This window comes from Delphinus delphis, chromosome 4 (genome assembly GCF_949987515.2).
Source record: "Delphinus delphis chromosome 4, mDelDel1.2, whole genome shotgun sequence".
NCBI lineage: Eukaryota > Metazoa > Chordata > Mammalia > Artiodactyla > Delphinidae > Delphinus > Delphinus delphis.
The window spans coordinates 81,115,332-81,141,945 of record NC_082686.1 but is presented as its reverse complement, the minus strand read 5'-3'; the positions used below and the strand labels follow the sequence as shown (position 1 = coordinate 81,141,945).

Here is a 26,614-nt window from a genome sequence, read left to right as displayed (position 1 = left end):
GGTTGGGTAGCCGTAGACATTATACATTCAAATTTTTCTGGGACAGAAAAATATGTGATCATATTTGTCAGATCATGTGTCTTGACTTTTGGTTAAAAATACATGTTCCCAACATGTCTAATCTAATAGATTTTTTCCAGAGTCACAGACCACACCCTAATCCCTGGTTAATTATCTTGACTGGTCACATAATTGTCCAAGACGTGATGCTGATTGCAAATACGCTTTTGAGAAAGTGCACGTTTGGTGTGAGACAAAGTAGTTATCGATTCAAGAAATATTCGTTGTGCCAGGACTAGATGGGGTGTACTAGGTGCAATGGAGAACAAAACACAGCACTCCACGGGCCAGACACCTGGGAAGGGCAGCCAAGGAAACAGATCATAGGGTCGTGTGCTAAGCACTGGGACCACCTAGGAGGAGGGACATCCAATTCTTAGTGGGACCACCACTCATCCTAGGTAGATGATGAGTTCCGAAGGATGTGGAAAGGAATAGGGAAGGTGGAGGAAGAACATTCTAGGCAGAGGGAAAAGCCCAAGCAATGGCACAGGGTAAGAGAGAGCATAGACCTGCTAGAGGGGATCTGGAACTCAAGGAGGGGTGGATTGGCCAGATAAGGCTGGAAGGGCAGATAGGAGCAAGATTATAAAAGCTGGGATGCCATGTGTAGGTGTTTGAGCTTTATCTTAAAGTCTGTAGTGTGTCATGGACCATCCTTAAGTGGGGGTGGTGATAGGGGGTGGCAGTAGTGACCTGAACAGACTTGTGCTTTTTAAAGATCACTCTGTCCCAAGTCTGGAGAGTGGACTGCAAGGGGTGGGTACAGACTGCGGGCCTGGAGAATGGTTTTTAGGTGGTGTAGAAACTCAGGAGAAACCCAGGAGAGAATTGGGAAGGACCTGAACAAAGGTAGTGACAGTAGGGCTCAGGAGAAGAGAAGGGATTCACAAGCTAAAATACAGGAGGTGGAACTGACAGGGCTGGTTTGTTGTAAGGAGTGAGTAAGAAAGAAGTCAAAGTGACACCCAAGTTTTTGTCTTAGGTGGCATGATTGCTGGCAGGTGCTGTTCCCTGAGAGAGTGGCACAGGAGATCAATTCTCCAGTGGCAGTCCTCTTTGTAACTGAAGGACAGCACTTTTGTGTTGTGGCTCATCTGTCCATCTATCCATCCATCCACCCACCCACACATTCATTCATCCATCCATTCACCCGTCCATACATCATCTATTGAGCCATACTATGGAACAGGCACTGCATAAAGGCCTGGAGATAAGTGATGAGTAAGACAGGCAAGATCTCTGCCTCACAGAGTTTACATACTTTTAATAGCTTCCCCAAGATGCTAACCTCTGCCCCACAGGGAACTATGTTCAAAATCTGACAGCTTTTGGGACTTCCCTGGCGGTCCAGTGGTTAAGACTCCACGCTCCCAGTGCAGGGGGCATGGGTTCGATCCCTGGTCGGGGAACTAAGATCCCCGCATGCCGCACGGCACGGCCAAAAAAAAAAAAAAAAACAAAGACAAAATCTGACAGCTTTTATTTCTCCTCTTTTAATTCGGGCACATTTTCGTTAGAAGTAAATACATTCTATTGCTATGGTTCTTTGGTTTTGCACTCTGCTAAACATTTCACGAATACTATCACTTTCGATTCCCTGAAGAGCCCTATGAAGTAGGTACTATCACTACAAGTCAGGGAAGACTTGGGGGAGAAGTAAGTTGCCTAAGGTTGCAGAGCAGATAAGTGCGGAGGGGGCACCCAACCCTGACTGTCGGACCCCAGAGCCTGTGCTTTGCTCCCCTGCCACGGTATCTTGTCATGCTTTTGCATGTTGTGTGGTGTGGTGGTGTGTGCTCCTACTGCACTGCCTAGGCTGCCCTGGTTGTCCTTCACGAGGCTGTGAAATGGATGCAGGTGTGGGCCTGGGGCGTTAGTGGCTGCACCGTGCACTAGGAAATGCTGTCTGATGAAGAGTGTGTGTCGCCCCCCACCCCCCTCCCCCAGGTCCCAGTGGCCAGGGAGGTTCTAGAGGAGTTTCGATTGGATTTGTCACAGGAACCTCCTGGTCTTGAATCTACACAGTCTCAGAAAGTCAGGGAGACCAGAATTGATCCCTAGAAAAGCCAGATGCTCCCAGGACACCCTGCACCTTTCATTCTCTCTGCTCACCCAGAAATGAGGCAGAGGCAGTGCCCTTGCACCATCTCCTACACAGAGTGAAACAGGGAAAGCTGGGAGACAAACGTAAATTGTTCCTTGGGTACCTCCAACTTCAGCTTCAACGCTGGCCAATTTTGGCCACTCATAACAAGAGAGGGTAGTGTGGCCTAATGCAAAGATCCCACGATGGAATCGAGGAGCCCTGCCTTCAAATTCTGACTCTGCCCTTTATGGGTTGTATAACTTTGAGCATTTTTTTTTTTTACTTTTCTGAGCCTCCTTACTCATAAAATGGGTAAATACCTAATTCACAGAATGTTATAAATACTGAATGAGACATGTAAAATCATCTAGAACAGCTCTTGGTCTATAGGCCCTCATCCCCTATACACATTAAAAGTTTGTTGATTGAATGTCACCGATGGCCTGTCAATAATCAAAGTACTAGCTTCCTAATGAAGGTCACATATCTTGTTTCTCAGAAAAATTGCCGCTAGCCTTATATTAGATAATATAGAGGGGGATTACTTTGGTTGCCTCTGTCCTGGCCACTAAAATGGTTGAAAGTACAAAGACTGGGGCCATGGGGGTAGGGGCAGAAGAAGGAAGAGACTCCTCTTGGGATAAAGGTTGATCAGGTGGAGATGGCCCCCAGAACCCTGCATGATTGAGGCCCACTAATGGTGGGCCCTCAGGTGGAGGCTGCCTTCAGGCCAAGTGACACCGAGAAGACAAGACAGACCCTCTCTTTGTATATGTTGGGAGGTTGTCGCCAAGGACTTCACTGGCAGGCCTATCTGAGGCCGGGTTCCCTCAAGGTTTCTCAGCTGCTCTGAAAACAGGAAGGAAGGCAAGCTCCCAGCCTACTGTCATTGCGTACCGAGACACCAGAGAGCAGTAATCTGGATTCTTTGGTTCTGTCTACACTGGCAGAGCAGATTGGTATAGCATATAATCAACAGGTTATTTGTTGATCTGGAAGTAGAGAAAGCCTCTCATCAGGGAGGCTTTGGGCTTTTGGTTTTGCACTCTGATAAATATTTTACATATATTATCTCTTTCCATTCTTGGAAGAATCCTATGAGTAGGTACGCTTGATACAAATAAGAAATTCACAGGTTGAAGCAAATTCACCTCTGCCTCATCTTCTCTTTTCCCTTTCCCCTTTTCCCTCTACCAGCACCAGCACCTTTCCAAAGCCTTTGGTAAAAGCCAACAGGCATGTGATACCCTATAATTTGACAAAGCCCCCACTCTTCCTGCTAAGTAGATGGCCTGACTGCCAGCGTTCCTCTTGTCTTTTGAAGATGTCTCCCCCGCCACTTTCCCCTTAGCCCTTGCCGGAGGTTTGCTGCTGCTGCATGGGGCACTGGTTTCTGTCTGTTTCATTTTCAGTTGTACAGGAACATGGCATTTGGAATCCGTGAGGCTAGTGTTCCTGCCTGGCTCTGCCACTTCCTGGTTAGACAAGTTATTTCAGTTCTTTGACCCTTCATTTCTTCTTCTACAAAACGGGCATATTATTTTCTACCCAGCAGAGTTGTGAAGCTCACGTGGCAAATGCGAAGCACCAAGCAGGTGTTTAACACGTGGGAAGCGCTCCCTCACTGTTCTATCTTGTTGCTAGGAGACACACTCACTGGGAGACTCGTTCCCCAAAGGCTGCAGGGGTAGGGACAGGAGCAGTGTGCGGGTCTATCCCAGGCAGCCAATATTTTTTGAAGAAAATAAAACTAACAATGTTTTAATGACTTCTGGACTGCTTTTTCTGCATCCCTCTTCCTGAGTTTTTTTTGGCCCACCATTTCTTTCCTTCTCATAATCACCTTTCAGCTGGAGATGACTAATCCTTAACCAGTTGTCCTGAGGCTGGTTTCCAGGTCCACGAAACTCCTACGTTCACTGTCAGGCTCTAAACTACCCCGGTGAACCTGTTCTTGAGGCAGAAGCCCCTTATCTGGGCTCCAAGGGACTCTCAGTCACATGGAGGAGCGGCAAACAGCAGTAGTGACACCATGGGTTGATTCTATTTCTGGGCTTTCTTAATTTCCCTCTGCTTTCTAAGAAAATAATATTGATTAGTAGTTGAATCTTTTCATTTGACAGATGAGGGGAAAATGAGACAAATTAAAAATGTTCTTTTATATTTGTCAGCAATTTAGGGCTGGATTCAGTCACCATCCTGACAGCCTATGAATAGCCTGTCTTCAAGGATGTCCACAAGAAAAACGAAGCTAGCTGCTGGGCATTTTCACCAGCAAAGGCAATGAGCTTCTGGCGGCCCTTTTCTGATAATCTAGGAAGTTTTAAGGGCAGGAGACTTTTGAAGTCATCGAAACATGAAAACATTTCTTTGGACGTAGAAGGCTACAAAGAAGACACTAGAGCTATTTCTAGAAATAGGAGCCCTTGAAGTGAAGGTATTCCTCTTTGTGGTTTGGACTTTGATAATCAGGTTCCCTGAGTGGGTCATGACTTGAACAGTCAGTTAGGCCTCTCTCAGCCCAGTGAAGCAGACGCTGCCCACATGATCGTGCTCTGTGTTGTGTTGAGGGAGTCGAATGATATGGGGGCCATGCTGGGCCAGTGGGCAGGAGACTCCCCTCCAGCCCCAGTTCTCATACACACTAGAATGTGATACCACAAGAGTTACTTGGGGACTCCCAGACTCAGTTTCCTCATCCTACAATGAAGGGCTCGGAACGATGGATTTCTGCGGTTTCTCCAAGCTCCGTGAACAACTTGAGATAACGGGATACAGGGCAGGGTCGGAGGGCCCACGTGCACCACAACCAGTGCCGTGTAGAAGTGTGGGCCCAAGTATTGCCAGGGCTGCCATTTTTTACAGAGATGCCAGAAATGTGTTTTTACGTAAAATCGCCTGATTATTAGAGTTGGCAACCAGTTCAACTCTTTAAAAGAACACTGTACAGGCCAAAACCCACACATCCAGGGAGAACTGTGCCTGGCCAACAGGCTACTTCAGTACACTAGGTGTACATTTTCATAAGGTTCATCTCAACTAAAAAACAAAAACAAATGATCTCACTTAATACCATGGGTTTGCTGGGTTACTGGTGGTGGTATTGCTATGACTACTAAAGATAGTAGACTGGTGCCAGGTTATTAAGGGAAATAGTAATCTAGCACAACCAGACAGGTATGATAGCAACACAGGAAGGGCAAATGCAACTTGAGCTGAATGACGACTGTTAGTAATAATACCGAGACTACTTTATCTGTTAACATTTTACATTATTTGAATCCCAAGTGCTTTTGGATGTTTAGTAATTGTGTTAACTAAAGTTTAGATCAAAGGTTTCGGGCTTCCCTGGTGGCGCAGTGGTTGAGAGTCTGCCTGCCGATGCAGGGGACACGGGTTCGTGCCCCGGTCTGGGAAGATCCCACATGCCGCGAAGCAGCTGGGCCCGTGAGCCGTGGCTGCTGAGCCGGCGCGTCCGGAGTCTGTGCTCCGCAACAGGAGAGGCCACAACAGTGAGAGGCCCGCGTACCGCAAAACAACAACAGCAAAAAAAAAAACAAAACAAAGGTTTCAAAAAGAAAAATAAAAGCCAAGGTAGGTAGGCTTAGTTCTAAGGCCAGGATGTCCAGTCCTGTAAGGGACCAGTGACTGTCACCTCACAGGTGCTGCAGAGGCCATCTGTGTTACCTGCACACCCAGCTGCCCTGGCCCATCAGAGAGCTTGTCACCACATCGAATCCACCCTGCATGCTGTCCCCTGCTCTCACTGTTCACTGGAATGGCACTCGGTGGCCGGCAGGCACAGAGCTGTGGATGGCAGGGGCTCTTCCAAGAGGACGTGGTGACCCCTCTGGTACAAGGGAGCGTGAGCCCCCAGCCGTCAGGAAGCAGGCTTTATAAATAGCTGTTTCTGTTCTCTGAGGGTGACTCCTGTGCCCGCTGTTCTTGCCAACAGATTTGTCTTGGCTCAGCTCAAGGGGCGAGGTATTCCCTGGCTTTTTTCCATACTAGGGACAAGACTGGTGTTCATGGCGCTCAGAAAAATCTAGGGTGGTGAATGGACGGGAGGACTGGAGACCAGAGTCCAGGAGGGGGTGGGCAGAGGTATGGGGAACAAGAAAGAGGGGAGAGTTCAAGAAGGGTCTAAAGAAAATGAAAAGATCAAGAAAGGAGGGAGAAACCCGCCTAGCATGTATTTTATAGTATATAGATCGAATCCTCTTAATAACCTATGAAGACACTTCTGAAGTCATTTTCATGTGTGAAAAGCTACCTGCAAAATCACAGATGACAGAGTGTTTGCACTTAAGGGAACTTTGGGGTCCAGGGGTTCCCAGCCAGGAGATCACAGGTTGCAAGGAATATTCCAAAGTATGGAAGGAGTCCATGAGTTGCTGTCAGCATTTCATAATATGTAATAGTACTTGGGCATTTACTCATAACAAAGACTGCACAGACTAACTAGTGGGTTAAAGTGTTTTGTGATGTGAAATGGAATAAAATCAATTACATCGGTTACTCTTGGCAACCAGAGGAACTGATTGAATGGCAAATGGATATTGTTGATTCATAAAGATGGAAAATGAATGATTACTTAGAACAGCCTTACGGCTGACAGAAATCTTATTCAGTATGGCACCCATGGTGGGGGCTGGCGGTGAAGAATAAATAAAAATAGTGCACTATCGGACAGTATCTGGGCGCATGCGGAACCGTCACTCCATACCAGCTCCGGATGGTACTTCCTTTCTGAACCGTAGCAGCCTTCTCAGGGTACAGATGAGGAAACTGAGGCCAGTCCTCGAGGATGCAGTGGCTGGAATTCGAACCCCAGCTCCCAGCTTCCCATCCTTATCCCTTACGTTTCCACTCCCCCCGCCCCTCCTCCGGCTATGCCCCAAAGGCATCTGAGAGAAGTGGAAAGGTCAGCCAAAGCCACAAGAGCTGGTGACTGCAAAGCTGCGGCCATTCTCATGCCTGCCTGTGGGCTGGCTTTGATCACATCTACTGCTCAGGCCACGGGAAGGCCACGAGCTCCAGCTCGAGGTTGGCCGGCTTGTTGCTCAGGACCCCACGGTGCTTTTCCCCACAGAGCGTGCAGTCTGGGTCTCCCTATTGGTCTCCAGTCTCCACTGTTGCCCCAGAGTAACAAAGGGCCAAACCCACTGGCCTCATCCACAGCAGTCTCTCTACCCCCTTCAAGGGTAATTCTAAGCTGCAGAGAATCTGCTCCCTCTGAGCAGTGACCCTTCACCTGCACACAAGACAGTTTGTTTCCGTGGACTAGGGACAGAGTCTCCTTTGGTCGGTGCTCCCGAATTCTGCCCGGCACCCGACAGTATCTCCTGCTAAGGGCAGGACTCCAGCACGAAGCCAGCCAAAGTCTGAAACCGGATCCTCCCCCAGGGCAGCACCCGGGGACACACGTGTGTGCAGGCACACACCCAGGCCCAAACAGGGAGGCTTCTCTCAGGCTCTCCATCCACGGGTACCGAGCACACTCACGGCCTCTGATGCTCTGAGGCACCGGGGTCTCTCCGAAGCCCGACATGAGAACCGCCACAGTGATGGGAATGCCACCACATGGTCCTGCCACTTTGGGGGCGACCCTCAGGAGAGACAGCTGGTGAGGCAGCTAGGGTTTTCCTCTCCTGAGGGCCTGAGTGTCTAGAGTGTCTTGCAGTCAGTATCCGTCCTTGCCAAGAGAAAACAGTTACCTTCCCCCATCCAAAAACGTAAAAATAAAAATAAAATAAAAATCTCACCGAGTTTGGCTGTTTTTAGCAATCCTTTCTCCCTTTGAAGATTTATTTGTGGAATGAAAATCCCCTTCAGGCCCATTTGGCTGAGGCTACGGGGCTCTGAATAAGCTCGCTCGCAGTTTGCAGACAGCAAAATCGAATACGGGGACCAAAAGCAATCCTGCTCCCGGAGGGAAAGGGGCAGAGGCAGATGCGTGTGGGGTCTCTAAGGTTCTGTAACGACTGCTTAGCTGTTGTACAGTTTTTGATTCCCAGCTACGCTTTGCCAGCACTCACACATCCATCGGCCCAGGAAGCTGCTATCCGAAGGCAGGAGGGGACGGTTAGGGCCGAGTGGGGAGGACGGCTGGTTAGAACATAGCCCTGAACACCTGGAGAAGGTCTAGGCTGAGGAAGCCCTCAGAAGCTCTTGCTGAGGAAGGCCACTTCCTGGGTCCTGACCAACCAAGGTTAGAAACGGAAGAACTGTCTGGGGGAGTAGGAGGCAAGCCCCCAAAGCAGGTCCACACCCTCACCCTACCGTAATTCACCTACCAGCATTCCCAGGGAGGCTCCGAGACAGACGGCAGAGCTTCCCCTCCCTCTCCATGCCCTCCAATCCAGCTCACCCCCAGCTGTTGGGAATCCCTCAGTCCCCACTTATCCAGTGTCTATTTTGTGCTGGACCTGCACTGGCTCCTTTAGGAACCAAAGGGTCCCCTCACGTGGTCCTCACACCTGTCTTCTGTGGTGGGTGCTATGTGGTTAGTTTGCAGATGCGTCTGAGGCTGCTGCTTCTTGGCGAATGCGCAACTGGCCTCGAGTGGTATCGTGGTGTCTGAGGGGTGCTGGCTGAATGTCTCTCCCTCCCACGACCGGCCTTTCTGAGCTCGAGGCGCTGCCCCACTTGTGACAGGTCAGGTTACAAAAGTTCCATGCTTAAGCCAGTTGTTTGTCACTCGGAGCACATTTTCCCATAGAAACAATGTTATGTTGAGATTGGGTTCTCAGAGTAACGACCAAAGGCAATAAGCCTGTTAGGTATCCGATGTCTAGTTTTGGAGACAGCTTGGTAGAGCTGAAAAAGCCCTGGTTAGAAGCCAGAAAGGCCTGGGTTCCAGCCCCAGGTCAGTCACTTACTTGCTATGTGGCCTGGGGCAACTCATTTAGTCTCTTTTCCTTAGTTTCTTCATCTTTGAATTGGTATGATATTCCCTACCTTGCAGGGGTTGTTGGGAATATCAGTTGAGAATGTATACGTGGGTCCTCCGACATACACTCAAATAATGAAGCAACAGAACTCCACTGCCACGTATAAAACTGGCTTTGTGGCCTCATGGATTCTGAGTCCCAACTTGAAACACAAACGGCACGTCTTTCCTGCTGAATTTGGATTGGAGAATATTTGCTTTCCTCAACTTCCTGGAAAAGAAACATGGGGACTCTTCCACCCTAAAATCCCTGGTGGCCACCCTGAAATCTGGGCTGGAGTTCTGAATAGACTGGGACTGGAGGTGCCAGAGGGAAGTAAGAAGCAGAAGAGGTAGGAAGGGGAGGAAAGGGCACGACTTAAGTATGCATCGTATTTCTTCCTTTGGCTTTCATAAAACTGCATGATGATCTGGTTACTTTCTCCGAAGTTTCCTGTGCCTTCCACACCATGAGCCAGTTGGATGCTTCCTGGTCAGAATTAAATACAGAGTAAGGCAGTTCCCTCCTTGCTCCCTCTACCTTTTAAATCATGAAATTGTTAGCAAGGCAAGTCAACAATTCATTTGATGGGGCAGATACCTGAACAAATACCCTCTTCCCATCTTTATTCCATCTTCTTCCTGTGCTGCTTAGAAAAAATCTTAAATAGGAAAGCATCAGCCAGAGCCTCCCTCTGCCTGAGAAGACTGCAGTATACACCGCCAGCAAAATCCTTTCTTTTTCGCCCTTTTGAAAATCTCATCCGTATGCTCTCGGCTTTGCTTCCACTCTGACGTCTGTGACTTCTTCTACTTATGTACACACTCCTAACACCTGTTTCAGTGACTGTGATCATGTGAACTTGTCACCCTGACCTAGCATGGCGTTCTGAACCCAGGCCTTTCTGTGTGTTCTACCCACCACATCTCTGCTGTCTCGGAGGTCATGCTTGTCTCCCCTGTTCACTTTGCCCCCTCGCTGTGCAGTTGGCAAACGTGTCCCCACTGTGGATATGACCCCACTGCCAGTCCCTCGGAGAACTGCTTAGCACCCCCTTTGCCAGGCCTCTTATTTCTAGCTCACACCTGCTGCCCTTCTGTGGGTTGTGATTTTAGAGTTTCATCTGAGCATTCTACTTTATCCCCTTTAAATCTCATTTTAAAGCTCTCCTGTTTAGTCTTCAAGTCTCCGGCCAAAAATATTTTTCTTGGTTTATGTGACAAGCTCCCAATTCCTTGCCAAGGGGCCCAGCGTCCAAATCCACGGTCCCGAGGAACAGGCGTTCTCAGCTCAGTTCCAGAGCAGCCCGTGTTCCCCACACACGCATGCCTGTTTCCTCAAAAATCTTGACTAACGGCTGAGGAAGAGACTAGAGCATCACCTCGGCACCATGTCCCTTAGTTTCCTACCCAAGATACCAGAGTCACCTGAGATACTAACCAGGATTCCTCCGGATGAGTGACTTGTTCCCACACCCATGGCCAGAAGGGAGAAATAGTCTATGGGTTATTTGAGCATGTTCACTCCTTTTTGTCTTTAATGCAGGGGTTTTCACTAACGTGAATTCAGCAAAATATTGGTCTCACAAGATGCTCTGGGGTATGGGGATTCTGTGGTCAACTAAATTTGGGAGACTAAATAATTTATCCTGCTCTTGCATGGTCTCAATAGGTTAGAATCTACATATACTAAAGGCTCTACATTATCATACAGAAAAGAAATAGATTTAACTTTGAATTTTCCCGTGACTGAGCTCCCCTGTCTTCCTGTGCCTCTCCTTTTAACATCCCGTGGGATGCACTCTAACCAATGCTAACTGCTTGAAGAAGACAACCTGATAGTGACTCCCATAGGCGCTCATCAAACCTCATGATGATCCTGTTAGCTGTTCTACTTTCCCTTCTCCAGAAGGTCCAAATCTATCTCCTTTGGGTACAATCTCATGCTTTAATTTTTTTTCTCCCCAAAAGGGACTGGGCCTTCCCTCTTTATTTCTATGTTATATCTACTTATTAATCAGACTCTGATTCTGCTGTATGTTCTCTTTGACCTTCTGAGTGCCTTTTCTTTCTGGATCATTTCTTTTAGGATGTCTAAGAACCCTTCATCAATGCAAAGACACTGACCTCTTAGGTTTCCTCAAGCCTATTCATTCTCTCCTTCGGTAGGAGACCAGTTTACATTTGAAACACCAATAATTTGTGACCATGGTGGAGCAAAAAAGAGAAAAAAAGTAATTGGCCCTCATCATATCCCTGAGTTTATATTTCCTGGGCATCAGTGTGACAACTTGGAGGGGCCTACAGATCTTCTGAGGCTTGGAAAGGTGTTTGACTTGCACAGTGGTTTTTAAAATTGGAAGATATTTTACATAAACACCTGGAGCCCAGCTTCTCTTGAGAAATCAGATCTGTTAACACTGGGTTGCTTTCCAACCTGGCAACAATTGACCAGAGCTGAGTACTGGCTGCTCCCACTACACAGGGTATGTGCTCTCCACTTTGCCAGAGTTACCACCACTCCTTAAAGCTTTATTTCCTCCCACTTCCCTCATTTACATTAACTGCCTGTCTCTGCTGACATTTGGATTTGTGACCCCTCATATAGACCTCTGTAGTTTCCTCCTGGGAATCTTCCTAAAAGCTGCCTCAAAAGTGTCTCTCCCACTTCCTTCCCAATCTGATCCTTTCCATCTGTGCTCTGGTACCTTTGGTTATGAGTCCTAATATGTGTCTGGTTTGAAGGTCTGACCAGCTGCAGGACAGTAAGAGTTGAAGCTGTTGGTATTTGTAAAGATCATGTGCACAGAAATGAAATATCAACCCAAGCCCACATTTTCGGGGGAAATTTTTTTTCAGTTGTTCTATGTTTATAAATCAGGTATAACCTGGTAAGTTATCAACTATTCAGCAATCATGGAACACCAAGTAACGAACTTGTCCTTTAACTACTGCAGAAGTAGCTTAAGTTCATGTTTACCTTGCCCCTGAATTTCCCACTTTGCACACATGGATGGTTATTATGAATGTTAACATTATACTATTAAGTCTTGATAATTAAGGGACAAGTTATCCAGTCCCCAGATCTCTTCTTCTTTTCTAACCCATCGACTTACTGTTGGTCATTTAATTTTTCTGTAGTACACTCATCTCCAGCTGGGTGGGGAACACGATTATAAGTACAAATCATGAACCAGGCCATCAGCTCAAGCTGGAGGGCATCCTGTTGTATTATCCTCACCCCCAACCCTGCACGTGTTTGCAGAAACCCTGATTATAAGCAGCCTCCATCCCTCTCCCTACCCACGTTCAGGGACGAGGTGGGACAGAAGACAAAAGGGAGAACCTGATTAACTAGAATGCTCTGTGTTGACGGTTCCAATAAAAGTTTCACTGAAACTAACAGTTTGGGGTTTTAATTTATCCATGACATTCCTACCACCTCTTGCCCTACGGTAACCCAAAGCTGGAGATTACAGACACACTTTCAGCTCATTGAGTTCAAAGGCAAGGTAAGGTACTTGTCTTGATTGGCACTTTGGAATGCTCTCCAAAACGGTCCACTTTCAAGATTAAAGGGACTCTTCGTTCAACAGAATAGAAAACATCTTGTTACTAGACAGTGAGGAATTTCAACCTAAGTGTAGGTTCAATAAACATGAATATTCAGCAATTATGTTAAGTCCCTGATACTTTGGCAACTTGAGGCTATAAGAACACTCTTGGAACGAGGAGAGCCCCTCGTTCATTGAAGAGCATTAGAAGATCGGGAAAAGGCTTTCTTAGTAAAATGTGAAGCGGTAAGGCAAAAAAAACAAAAAACAAATAAAAAAAACTCCCCACCACTCCTACAATCTTCAAAGTAGAGATCTGTAATCTTCAAAGCAGAGCTCTGAAGACCTTTCTCAGAGTGATGTTTGTAGAAGGGATGCTTATACTGGGAAGGGGGTTAAAACCTAAAATCCAGTCCAAAGCTAAGATTCTATATGTTGTTATTATAGGTAAGAATCACAGCACTATGCATTTAAGTGAGAGATTCTGCCGTGTACTCATATATATACTGCTGCATGTTCTCCTGACAAATTCCTGTATAACGAATAGCATCATACCAGCACCTGAAACATTTCAAATCCATTTATTTATCTCCTCTAATTCTCATAAGCATCTTGTGAGATCATTGTAATTTCCATTTACGCGCCAGAAAATTAAGAATCAGAGCAGTGACTAACTCGTGAGGGATTAGCATCTACATTTCACATAAGGGTGACATAGCCTGAGATATGGAGTTGGAAAGCCATTTGCTCAGGGTTTCTTGAGAGATAATTCACTTATTTCACTAAAGAGAGTTACTGAGTTTCCTAATAAGTATAGCAAGAAGATGAATTCAGAATTTCCTTTGGCCAAATAATGAATGCAGTAAAATTTTCTTTAGCAGATGTTGATTTAAATGAGGAATTAATCACTTGAATCTTTCTTGAGAGTATCTATTACTCTTCCAAACTCCTTTTAATAAAACATGCGCAAGTATGAAGAGTTTAAGGAAAATATATTGGAATGAATATGCTGATCACATCAGCTCTAAATACAAAGATGGACTCTGTATCACAGAAATGCCCCTATACAAAAGGACAGTAATTCTCCAACGTTTTAATTAGTAAAGTACAATAGAGGGTGAATAAGATCTGATATTCTTTTCTCTGGAGCTAAAAACAAACAAACAAAAAAACACATTCTGCTAAGTTTAAAAGCCACCTAAGTCAACTTCTGCATGAGAGAATCTGAAATTGTGGGGGCAGAAAAGAGAGAATGACTTACGGACTTTTTTTTCAAAATGGATTTCTACTTCCACAAGCAAACAGCGTGCATCAAGGTTCAGAGTTTGTACGAAAGTTGGTTGGTTTCCATAGATTTTCTGGCCCTGATATGTACTAACTCCCCCAGGTTAGCAGAGCTGGTTCCCCTTATTTCTATCCTCTTCTTTCCGTTTCCCCCTGGGGTTACCTCTCCTCCTCTCTCCCTGGGTCTCTGTCTGATTTAACAGCCCGCACTATCCTAACCCTTCGGCAAGGCTCAGTATATAAAGGTCCCCGTGTTTCAGGAACCCTGACATTTTGGCTCTGGAAATACTTGGAAGAATAATTTATTCCTTCATTGATACTTTCAACGCTGATATTTTCAAAAAGCATTTGCTGACTCCCTACCTCACCATCTACCCGCTCACCTACAGGATAAAGTGCAAACTCCTGTGCAGAGCACCGAGACCCTGCTGTAGCTGCCTTCCACCTCACCTCAGAGCCACCCTCCTTTCCTCTTGTGTTCCCGTCTTCTCACACTTCTGCCCTTGGCCCAGCCTGCTTCCCTCCTAGCACACACCCAGTTCCTGTCCTCATGAGTCCCCATTCTCTCTCAAGCTCACGCTCAAATGTAACCTTCTTTCTGTAGTCTCATCCCACTTTCTCAGTTAGGTGCTCCCATTCATTATTCATGTCCCCTTGTTAACACAAAGCTCACCATATTATATGGTTTTTCCATCCTTTGTGAGGGTTTGAGGGAGGGTTGGTATTGGGAGTTAAGTTGTGTTCCCCAAGAAGATCTGTTGAAGTCCTAACCCCCAGTGCCTCAGCATGTGACCTTTTTGGAAATAGGGTCTTTGCGGATGTCATCAAGTTAAGAGGAGGCCCTACTGGATTAGAGTGGGCCAAATCCAATGACTGATGCCCTTATAAGAGGAGGGAAATTTGGACAGAGAGACACAGAAACACAGAGGGAGAAAGCCATGTGAAGACAGAGGCAGAGATTGGAGTGATGCAGCTACAAGTCCAGGAATGCCAAGAATTCCTGGCAACCACCAGAAGCAAGCGAAGAGGCATGGAACAGATTCTCCCTCAGAGCCTGGGAAGGAACCAACCCTGCCGACATCTTGATTTCAGACTTCTAGCCTCCAGAACTGTGAGAGAGAAATTTCTGTTGTTTTAAGCTACCCAGTTAGTGGTAATTTGTCACGGCAACCTTAGGAAACGAATACAGTTGCTAAGAGCCTCTATATATGCTCATCTTCCCAAGTAGGCCCAAGGACTTCGGCAAGTAGGGCCTGTGGTCATCCATCTTTCCTCTTGGCCCCAGCATCATGCTAACAGAATAGATGCTCAATACGTTCTGGCTGAATGAGGGCATGTGCCAGCACCACCCTTCTGGTTTTAAGTCAGTGGATCCCCAAAGGGTTCAGACCCTGCTCTGAGTGAGCAAGCTTGTGAACGAGGTAGAGAGAGTTTGGTGCCAAAATGATGACTTATAGAAGAGGAAAAATCAAAGTAGGAAAAAATGTGTCAAAAACCTTGTAGATGGGCTTCCCTGGTGGCGCAGTGATTGAGAGTCCACCTGCCGATGCAGGAGACACGGGTTCGTGCCCCGGTCCGGGAAGATCCCACATGCCGCAGAGCGGATGGGCCTGTGAGCCATGGCCGCTGGGCCTGCGCGTCTGGAGCCTGTGCTCCGCAACGGGAGAGGCCACAACAGTGAGAGGCCCGCGTACTGCAAAAAAACAAAAACAAAAACAAAAAACCTTGTAGATGGATTCTAAGAAAAAGCAGAGGCCAGGGCTGGGGGTGGGCAGGGAGGGACTCTTCAGAATATTTTAGAGTGCATTTTGAAACAAGTGCTAGGTGATGATGAGGTCCCAGAGATGTCATCCTAGACTGAGAAATTAAGGGCACTTGGGGGTAAGGTGGGAATAATGGAGCAAGCAAACAGTAAGACTGGCCCCATGTTTGGGAAGGAGAACTTTATAAAGGGCCCTGAAGGCAAAGCAGGGGCATTTAAATTCTATAAAATGGGACGTGGGTTGTGGCAGCAGATTCTCGTGGGGCAGAAACGGGACAAAAGCCACGAGCAGCTCCAGGTAGGGTGGGCCTGAGAGGGAAGCGCATCAGGATGGGCCAGGGGGCTGCTGAGGACTTGCTGAGGAGCAGTCATCTTGGGGCCCAAGTGGGAACTGAGGAATAAAGCGGGTGAGAGGTCTCTTGGGGACCCCTGGTCATTCGTGGGGTGGGAAGCAGGGGCTCCCATTTGGTAGCACAATGACTCACTCCTGGGCTCAGAGGAGATGATGTGTTTGTCAGCCCAGATGAATGAGGCTGTCTTCTGTTTTTAGAAATCTTGCAAGACATTCCACAATACTTCTCTCAATAACTCATTTTAGCCTTTAATATGTCTCCAAGCCAGGAGATTCTTCCTCCCATTCCAAACGGCAATTCCTCACTTTAGAAGTACATTCTTCCCCTCGCATTCTTTCCTGAGCTGAGAGGAAGAGTAAGGAGGTGTGGTCACTATTTCCTGTTGTCAATCCTTCACACCCTTGAGGCCCGCTCCCAACACATTCTCTGCTTCTCCTCTCCAGGAAAAATGATTTTTAAAAAATTTTTTCTCATGGGCCTTGTTAATTGTCTCTGTGGCTCTTCTCTTGTCTCTTTCCTGAGTGCGTCTTTGGTCATGGGGCACCAAACTGGGCATTCACGGAGGCAGGAAGTGTAGTGGGACGAGTGGAAGCTGTGGAGTCAGACAGACTAGGTTTGAATAGCCACTCCCCTAATTAGTTGTACATTCTTGAGCAAGTTGTATAATCTCTCTGAGCCTCAATATTCTCATCTGTAAAATGGAGCAATAATATTTATGTGCTCCTTGGAGAGTTGTACCAGTTAAAAATAATACACATAAAACTCTTGAAAGCATTCAATAAATGATGGCTCCTATTGTTAGTATGAGTTGGAGCAATGCTGATTATACTGGGCTTATCGCCTTCGTGAGCACTTCAATACAGCCTGATAGTCATGCATGCTTAAAAAACTACACCACTGCACAGCCCAGATGGTAATTCTTGCTATCTCTGATGGTCACATAAAACACAAACTGGTCTTTTTCAGATATAGCAAAACTATGTACAGGACCAGGAACTGTGCTAAGAGAATTATATCTTTTTATTTATTTTTTTTTGAGAGAATGATATCCTTTTATTTGCTCTCCACAGAAGTAGAACTGCATAACATATCAAGTAGTTATTTCATTTGCAAAGGGACTTGAGTAATACCATCTTTAAAACTCTCATATTAACTGAACAAAATCACTGGAATTTTTTTAATTGGAAAAGACAATAAAACTCCCACTGCAGATAAACTCACTCCAATCAGCTCCTTTATATCATTTGTCTTTTATAACCTGTAAGTGCTACTGGGTTAATAATGTTTTGTTTTGTTTTGTTTTGTTTTGCGGTACACGGGCCTCTCACTGCTGTGGCCTCTCCCGTTGCGACGCACAGGCTCAGCGGCCATGGCTCTCGGGCCCAGCCGCTCCGCGGCATGTGGGATCTTCCCGGACCGGGGCACGAACCCGTGTCCACTGCATCGGCAGGCGGACTCTCAACCACTGCGCCACCAGGGAAGCCCTGGGTTAATAATGTTTTAACCCAGTGTATACCGTGTGATCTTAAGTAAATAAAATTGTGCAGCAAAGTGCTGAAGGAAAATACATTAGAATGCTAATAACGTTTATTTTTTGGGGGGGGTACAATAGGATTTATTTTTCTACAACAAGCCTTTATTTGAATAAGGAAAATTTGTTTAAAAAATAGTACATAAAACTTTATAAGGACATATTATCATAATTATTTTAAAATACGTATATCAAGTAAACTGCTGGAATGCACAAAAATGGCAATATTATGTTTTTGAGTGATGGGAATATGAGTGATTGGTTTTTCCTTTAACTTTTCTGAACTTTACAAATTATTTATAATGATTTTGAAATATACTATATCATACTATATGATATATTATTAAATTATATAATGATACCTGTACTGTTATTTTATTGAAGATACTCTGTCAAGATAAATGAAAAAAGTGCCATGTTTTTTTCATGACTCCTACCCTATGACCAATAGATATTTACCTGTCCCTCTTAGAGAATTTCCAAATCTCATAGTTTTAAGGGCTTTTCTGAGTCATTTAACATGACTATTATCTATGTGGGTTCTGTCTTTGTAATAATAAGAATGTTAGTAATAATAATAGCTGGCATTGACGTGCCGAACCTCTGTAACAAGCATTTTAAATGCACTGTTTCATTGGATCTTCAAAATAATTCTACGAGGTAAGGCACTTGTGGTAGGTGGAATGATATCCTGAAGATGTCCATGTTCTAACCCCTGGAACCTGTGACTATGAATATGTTACGTTACGTGGCAAAGGGCAATTGAGGTTGCAGTTGGAATTTAAACTGGCAGTCAGCTGACCTTGAGGGGTGAGATTATCCTGGGTTATCCGAGTGAATCCAATGTAATCACAAGAATCCTTTAAGGGGAAGAGGGATGCAATGTGAGAAAGACTTAACTGGCCATGGCTGGCTTTAAAGATAGAAGGTGGCTACGAGCCAAGGAACGTGGTCAGTCTCTAGATGCAGGAAAAGGCAAGGCAATTTATTCTCCCTTAGAGCCTCCAGAAAGGAATGCTACCCTGATGTGACCTTGATTTTAGCCCAGTGAGACCTATTTCAGACTTCTGCCCTCCAAAACTGTGATGTAATAAATGTGTGTTGTTTTAAACCGCTAGTTTGCGGTAATGTTACAGCAGTCATAGGAAACTAATATAGTATTATATTCCAATTTTACAGGTGAGCAGACTGAAGTTTAGAAGAGTAGCTTGGTCAAGATCACATACAAGTGGTTAGTGCACCTCCAGAATCTGAATCCAGGTTGTCTGATGACAGAACCTATCCTCCTGGGCACTTGGCTCCACTGGAGCGCCAAAATGATTGTCCAGCGCCTGCTTGGGCATAACATGTGAAAACTCACCACACCTGTTCCCCTAACCATTAGCCCCCTGCACTTGAGGATGGCCTTAACTGGTAGAATTGATGTCCCTTATATGGGGCTCAAATTGGTCTACCCAGTCACTTTTCCCATTGATTTTTCACTCAAAATAACCTAATTCCTCCTTTATGAGAAGCACGTTTAAAATATTTGAGGCCAATAATCACTTCTTCCCAAGTCCTCTCTTCTTTGGGTGAAACAATCCCCAATTTAGCCCTTCCTTATAAGACATGGTTTCAGATTCCAGCACTTTCTTGACCTCTCCCTTCTGGAAAGCATTCAGACTGTCAACACCCATTTGAGGACCTAGCCAGTTCCCACCTTACCGTCAATTTGTATACTTTGATTTTCTTCCATGAGGTTATCATGCTGACCTTACCACTTCTGAACTTCATCCTATGCTATATCTTGAGCTCTTTGATGGAAATATTTCTAGAGAGCAATCAATCAATAAATACTGATAACTTTTGGAATATCTGGCCTAAAGACTTGAAAACAAAGCTGGCTTTCAAGTTCCTTCTGATATCATCACAAACTGATTCCACTCTTCGTTGACATGAATCATACCTGGCAGGATATGTTCCAGCCTGGCGGGGGCTAGAAGAAAAGGCCTGTTAAGCTACAGTAAGGAACTGTTCTGGCAAACAAGCAACTTTGTAAGGAGCCTTGAGATATCATAGGCTGCTCGTGTGTACCAGTCTGAGAAGTTGTGCTGTCTGTTCCAACATGGACTGGGGAGCCAGGGGGAAAATGAAGGAAATGTTCAGAGTTCACGTGACTTCATATCATTTAAAATACTGTGAATCTTCAGAGCAGAGACCTGCACACAAAGATTAACAACAGCCTCCCCAAATCTCTGACCATCCACAGCTTTAAATGATCTATGTTGCTGTTCCCTCGTTCCTGCAAATAATCAAGGGCTGACTGTAAACAAATAAGACAGCCAAAAAAACCCTGGTCTTCAGCAGTTGCGTAATGATGAACGCCTGGTGAAAAAAACACGAACCCATACTTCATTCATTTCACTAGCTGCCTCTCTCTCTAGGAGGGATGGGGGATAAAACATTTTTGTGGGCTCGTATAGAAACATTCGACTAATTAAGTAAGTGGTTCTGTCGGACCTGACTTGAAGACTTGAAGGTACTTGAACACAAAGCATAAGGTTTGCATTTCCTTTATAAATACATACGGGAGTAAGAATAAAAACAGAAAATGCCATAATCAACTTCACTTGGGGCTTTTCTGAATCCTACATGTTTGAAAAAACATAGTTTGATATATTGAAGCAAGCAGGTGCAGACAGTCTGGACTTCTGAGTCCTACCTAGGGCAGGTCTTTCTTGGGCTGCTGAGTATTAGATAAGAAGAAGCAAACCCAATTCAGGCACAGAATGAAGATTTTAACCCTGATGTATCTGCTGCTGCTGTACATGTATGCTCTGGGAAAGTCAAAAATCTGGGCCGTAACACTGGGCTCCCTCACAGGGCTCCTGGAAAAAATAGCGTAGAATGGTCTCGTTTTTAGATACAAAAAGAACATCTTAAGTAAATGGTGATACGGTTTGTGCTTGTGATTGCAGAGCGTGCTACAGGTATTCAAGAGAGGAGGCCTTTTTGCTTCCAGAATTGTATGGCTTGAGCTCTGCTGGCTTCTACTTTGCCTCCCACAGAACATCTCTGTGTCCATCTAAAGTGGGAGAAGAGATGCTCGGAGGGTGAGGGGAGAGCGAGCATCAGCAAAGGAAGGGGAATCACACCTCCAGTGTCTGACTGCCCTGGGCCACCCGCCTACCCACCAACTGTGCACTCCATGGCCCCAGCTGGTAAGCCCAGATTTTCCATGGAGCGCATGGCACCTGTCCTGCAACTCCCTCTTACTCACTCCCACCCTGTTCCTCCAGTTATAATGTCAACAGGGGTCTGCGACCCCTACCTCGATCCTGCCTCTAGCCTGAAACTGGCATTTGGACTTAAATTCCCTGGTCTTCAGACCCCGAATCTCTGCCTCTTGGACACCCATGGAGCCAATGAAGGGAATTTTTTCTACAGCTCCAGTCTGTAGAATCCAATCCAATCCTGGCTAATTGGTGCTATCTTCCCGCCCCCTAAGAGGATCTGGACAGATTCAGTGTATCACAGCTGGAGTCTCCTCCAACTTTTCAGGTCAAGGGCCATGTCAATGAAGCCAAGACTCTAATAACTGAATCCCACTTGCCACTCCACCAGAAAAGCCTTTTATTGTCAATGCCTTACTGGCAAATTTAAGGCAATGCTTTCCTCATGCCTGTCATTCAATAATATGCAACAACAAATATTTACTAAGAACCTACTATGTGCCATGCACTTACACATTATCTCATTAAATACTTATAGCAACCGTGTAAGATTCAGGGGAGGAAGCAAAGGATTAAAGAGATTAAGTAACTTGCGCAAGGTCACATAGCTAGTGAGTGGCAGGGCCAAGTTCTGATGCCAACTTAGACTATACCCTGCTGCCTCATTCTATAAATACCTATTAAGGGCTTAGTTATTTGCAAGATGTATTGCCAGCCTCTTCAGGACTCAGGCTTCATTAGGGCTTCTGGGGAACCCCTCATCAGCTACTCCACGGGCCTGGCTCCAAGAAAGTGAACACTCCACAGCCCGCTCATTACTCAAGGGCTTTTGGGAAAGGTGGTCAGCTTCTGGTAGGAATGAAGCTCTGTTTTCGGTCCCTTTCAAGGACCTAACAGGAAATATCTTGCTTCAGCCTAAACTGCTGAGGGACATATTCAAGTGGATGGCACTCAGCAGGTTTGGAATACCACATTCCTCAAGTGCTCTGAGTTTCTGAGCAACAGTGAAAAAATTCCATAGTTAGACTTCTCTTTCTGGATACTCACTGACAGTGACATCGGAATTAGGTAGCTTATATGTATCTGTCCCATACATACAAAACGCTTCACAGAGAGTGAGTCCAGAAACTTTGTAGGGGACTGGTTCTTGGATACCTGGAAGACACTGCTGGCTCCTCTGCTAATTCTGACTACCGCCTGTTTGAGGGACTGATAATCCGTCCCCCTCCTCCCCTAACTGAAACCCTCTTTCCTCCATTCTTTTACCTTTATTGCCAACTCCCCACTCTGTGAGCCCTGGCAAATGTGTCTTCATTTTTTGATCTCCTCTCTCCTTGATCAGACCAGTTCATAGCTGTGAGATCTGTATAGCCGTATGGGAACCCACACTGAGAAGGGCCCTGTGGTTGGTTTAATGCTCTGCTGTCACTGACTTGAAATTCTTAATGATTTTTGAGCAAGGTGCCCCACACTTCACTTTGCACTGGGCCACGCAAGTCATGTAGTCAGTCGTGCTCCTTGCTGTGGACACTGAGATAGGGAGAAGAGTCCCACCGCACAAGGTAAGAGTGGTGGGATAGCTGCGGTCCCTCTCTGGAACTCAGGAGGCACTTCCACATGGAGACCATCCGTAAAAGTGGATCCAACTGATAATAGCTCCACCTTCCTCAGCCTCAATTTCTTCATCTCTAAAATGGGGACAGTAGCATTTACCCTTGCATGTCATTGGAAGCACTGGGTGGGATCATGTATCAAGTACCCACCAGAATGTTTAATATACAATTGGTGTTTGCTTGATGCAATCCACGGAAGATAGCAAGTGCAGAGAACAGAGTTTGAACTCTAGAATTAGAAGCTAGCTTAAATCAGATCAGCCCCACTGCTTAAAAAGATGTATGACCTCGGCCGGGTGACTTGGCTTCTCCCAGCCTCAGTTCCGTTATCTGTAAAATGGGAATGTTAGTATTTACCTTGTAGGGCAGTTTGGGGATTCAAATATTCTAATGTATTTAAAATAACTAGTTTATCACCTGGCATGTAGTAGGAGCTCAAAAAATAACAGTTCTTAGTTTGGTTCCCTTACAACACAATTTCTGCACTCTAAACGATTCATTTACAAGTGATGTTAGGATACGACCATTAATAAGTGTCTTATACTATACAGCTTCCTGTATACTCTATGACCTACAACATGTAGCCTCTTTGTATGTGAAAATCATTTTGTAAAAAATATTTGAGGCTTATTTTTTCTTTGCTAGACTATGAATTCCCTGAAGGCAGGAACCATGTCTTAATTACCCTTAATAACACATTATATAATCTCAGGTGAATTAAATCTCTCTTTTGTTTATGCCAACAATGAGATGATAAATTTCATAACATTCCTAAGTTAGCAATTAGTAATTAGCCTGTTAACGATTAGGAAGCAGAAGGAACTCAATATAGCCCTATCCCTGCCATTAAAGGTCTTCTAATACTTGACATCACACCCGGCTCATCATCCAGCATCCTTGGGCCTGGTTCTTACTCCATGAACAAAACGATTCCACAGGGAACACCAGTTGTGTGCAACCAACCACCTTCCTTGCCAACAAACAACCTATGTCGAGAGGCCACTGGGGGAAGAATTTCCTGAAACCCCAACAGTTGAGTCATAATTTGATGCCTCTTAGGACTCAAAGAGGGCTCAGAACTGTTAGTTTTAACAGTTTGAGCGGTCATGGGTCCCTTCAAGAACCTTCTGATAGTTACGGACATTCTCTCCAGAAAAATGTACTCAATATCTTACATACAATTCCAAGGTGTCTTCAGGCCTCCTGCAGCCCTTGTACCTAGGTTAAGAATTCTTGTTAGAATAGCCCAGAAAACCGAATGAGCAACGCAAAAGATTCAAGTTTCCTGATAAATTCTAGCCCTGACTAGTCACATTTGCTTGTTCAAAACAAAGCAAAACAAAACAGTTACAACTCCCTAGATTTAACCTCAGGGTTATCCCTGAGGGCCTAGTCCCAGGCATTAACAGTAAGGGCATCCAGCCAAGCAGTGACTACTCTTTGGAAAAACTAAGTTTAGCTGAGTAAAACTGAAACCTTGTTTGATAATATCATTTACATTTCCAAATCCCCGTATCAAGCTTTCTTCCTATCCCTTGTGGCCCTTCCTAAATTTAGCTGCTGGTGTAATGGGGTAACCATGGCAACAACCACCTGCCTATTTAAAACCATCTCCAAAGCTAAATAAGGAATCCTGGAAAAACATGGCTGCTCGCCTGCCTCTCAGTGGACAAACTGTGCATTCCTGGGTATTTTCAACATGAGCAAGCAGGCAGGGTAGAAGCAGCATGGACTCAAAAGTTCTTAACAGGAAGTGTTCTGGGACCTTGTGAAACAGGGCCTACGTCTACGCCACTACATCTTCACTTGTTAGTAGGCACGTGGATTTACATGCAAATCCCTGTGTCTGGCATCCTTAGGTGACCACATGACCTTGACCTCAACCAGGTGAAGAGTAAGATACACACCTAACTGCAAAGAGTAGTCTTGTTGATGGAAACTGGGACGTGGGGGAGGAAAAGCAGTCATTCAGATCACAGTGAAACTGTTCATACTTGGGTTGAAATGAAGTTACAACTTTTTTTCTGACAGAGGTATCTTTCTAACTGTACTTAATCATGTGGATAATTGATGATTGCTCTATTTATGTCATACGTTGACCTGTCTATTGATTTTTGCAGTATGGAGAAATTCTTCCCTCCTTCTGCTTCCTTGCTCTCTACAAACTGCGGAGGTTTTGCTTCTTTCCACTAAAGGAGACCACACAACAGACCACACTGAATAGCTTGCTCTTGCCCAAGCAGGCTGTTTTCCATCACTCCTTTGGATCTTCTGGTACATTTGGTTCCTTCTCGCTGGGTTGACCTTCTCTTTCTGTCAACCTGGAAAGTAGTTACTTGTTTTCTGTGTCTTGGTTCAGGCATCTCTCTAGTTGGAAGACCCTCCACATCAAATTCCATGCCATTGCTTTATGTCACCTTGATTCATATCGTTTAACACAGATCACTCTGCAATGCTGCTTTCCAGTCTGTCTCCACACCTGCACTGTGAGCCCCCTACACATGTCTATCCAAAACACCCATACAACAGTGCCTGGTACTGTTTTCAAAAGATACATTCATTGAATGAATGAACAGAACCCCCCATGGATTTCACAAACATTTGGCATCTTATCAAGCATGTATGCATGAGTATGCATAATGGTACCTGTGTAAAAAGAGGACCTTAAAAGTCTGGAATGGATGGAAGAGAAGTATTTTTTTAAAGTGATTTTTTTGGTATATATATTAGAGTGAAAAAGACTGTGAGAAGAGCATCAGTTGATCTGTAAGTTTATGATTATAATAGGAGTAGGGGCTGAAAACATACATGTTAATAGTGTTCTGTGAACTGACTTGGTGTGTGTGAGAGAAAGTACATTCGAATAAGGTTAGCTCAGCTATTAGACTCCACAGATCACTTTTCCTGAAGTCAAAGTAGCTTCATTATGTTCAGTTTCTGATCCCGAAAAAGACTTTCTGATTCTTGGTTAACCTCCCAGCCATGGGGTCCGGGGAGACGAGGAGGGATGAAAATGATGGAGGTCTGTGGGAGTGCCTGGCTTTAAATGAACGTGTGCGGGTAACACTGGACTGCTGCTTGGTGGGCTAAATAAAGTCAAGTCTCTTAGACTCAAACTGAGCCCAAATTAATACCCCCTCTCCTCCCCACCTGCCTGAGGGTGGGGTGGGATCAAGTGGTCACTTAGATAAGGTCCAACAAAAAGGGAAGAGAAAGAACGCAAATTAACCACCGAGAAGAGGACAAGGAGGAAGGGAGAAAGGTAACTGAGCAATCCCAGGGTGGCCATATGCTACCCGCCGGCAGAATGGTTTGACTTTGCAAATGATCTGGTTTTCTCTTCTGCTTGGTTTTTGGACCTCACAGCCTGCCTTCCCAGGTGCGCGGGCTGAGGCTGGGCTCGAGTGGGCTCCCCGCCTCTGCAGGGCCTCCCTCTGCTGCCCTCTGCCGGCAGGGAAGGCGGAGGCGGAGGCGCCGCCCTCTCGGCCCGCTCGGCCCGGGACGCGAGCCGCCACCCCCTCCTCTTTGCAACGAGGGGAAGCTGAGGCCTCTGACCCCTGCCAGCCCCTCACCCGAGGAGTCAAGGGACTGGGGCTGGGAGCAGTTGGTTTTGAGAAAGCGGCGCGCCCCACGAGGGGGATCCAGTTAGTCAAGCGCAGACCCCCACTCCCCAAAGCGGGCGCACCACGCCCTCCCTCCTGGCCCCAGGCCCTCCCTCTGCACACCACCCTCTGCGAGGGGAAAGGCCACCAGACTGCGACAGGTTTCTGACATTGCTTTCTTCTTGGAAATGGAAGCCCTCCTTCCGGCAACGTGGCAGGAAAAGCACTGGGCAGCCAGGCGAGAACATTTCGGTGAGAGCAGGTGGAGGCCTGGGACCGGTGGCCGCGCAGGCAGGGCAGGTGGGCAGTGCAGCCCCGGCTACACCCGCTGGGCCTTCTTACCTGCTGTTGAACTTTTCAGGGTGTTTCTCTCTCATCACGTGGAATCTGTGTGCGATGGAAGCATCCTGAAAGGCAAAGGGACAGAAAGCAGATCCCTGGTTAGTGGTCCTGACCCTGCATAACGTGGAAGGAAGGGAAGCGAGCACACTCTCTCACCGAAATCCCCCAGATCTCACAGGGGAGACCAGGGAGGCCCCCATAGAGGCTGGACACCACGTCCAAGGTTAGGGGCCAGTGCCCCCCATCCTGTTATAGTCTGCAATGTTCACCCTCTACCCGCC

The 26,614-nt window shown here is 46.0% G+C and overlaps 1 protein-coding gene across 5 annotated transcripts in view; it reads right to left on the bottom strand.

Annotated features, from left to right (window-relative positions):
- DGKG (diacylglycerol kinase gamma) overlaps positions 1-26,614 on the bottom strand; it is a 128,119-nt gene that overhangs the window by 68,470 nt on the left and 33,035 nt on the right. For all 5 annotated transcript variants that reach the window (XM_060010983.1, XM_069540643.1, XM_060010980.1 and 2 more), the window contains exon 11: positions 26,334-26,398. In XM_060010983.1, the coding sequence (XP_059866966.1) occupies positions 26,334-26,398 (65 nt within the window). The remainder of the gene's footprint in view (positions 1-26,333; positions 26,399-26,614) is intronic.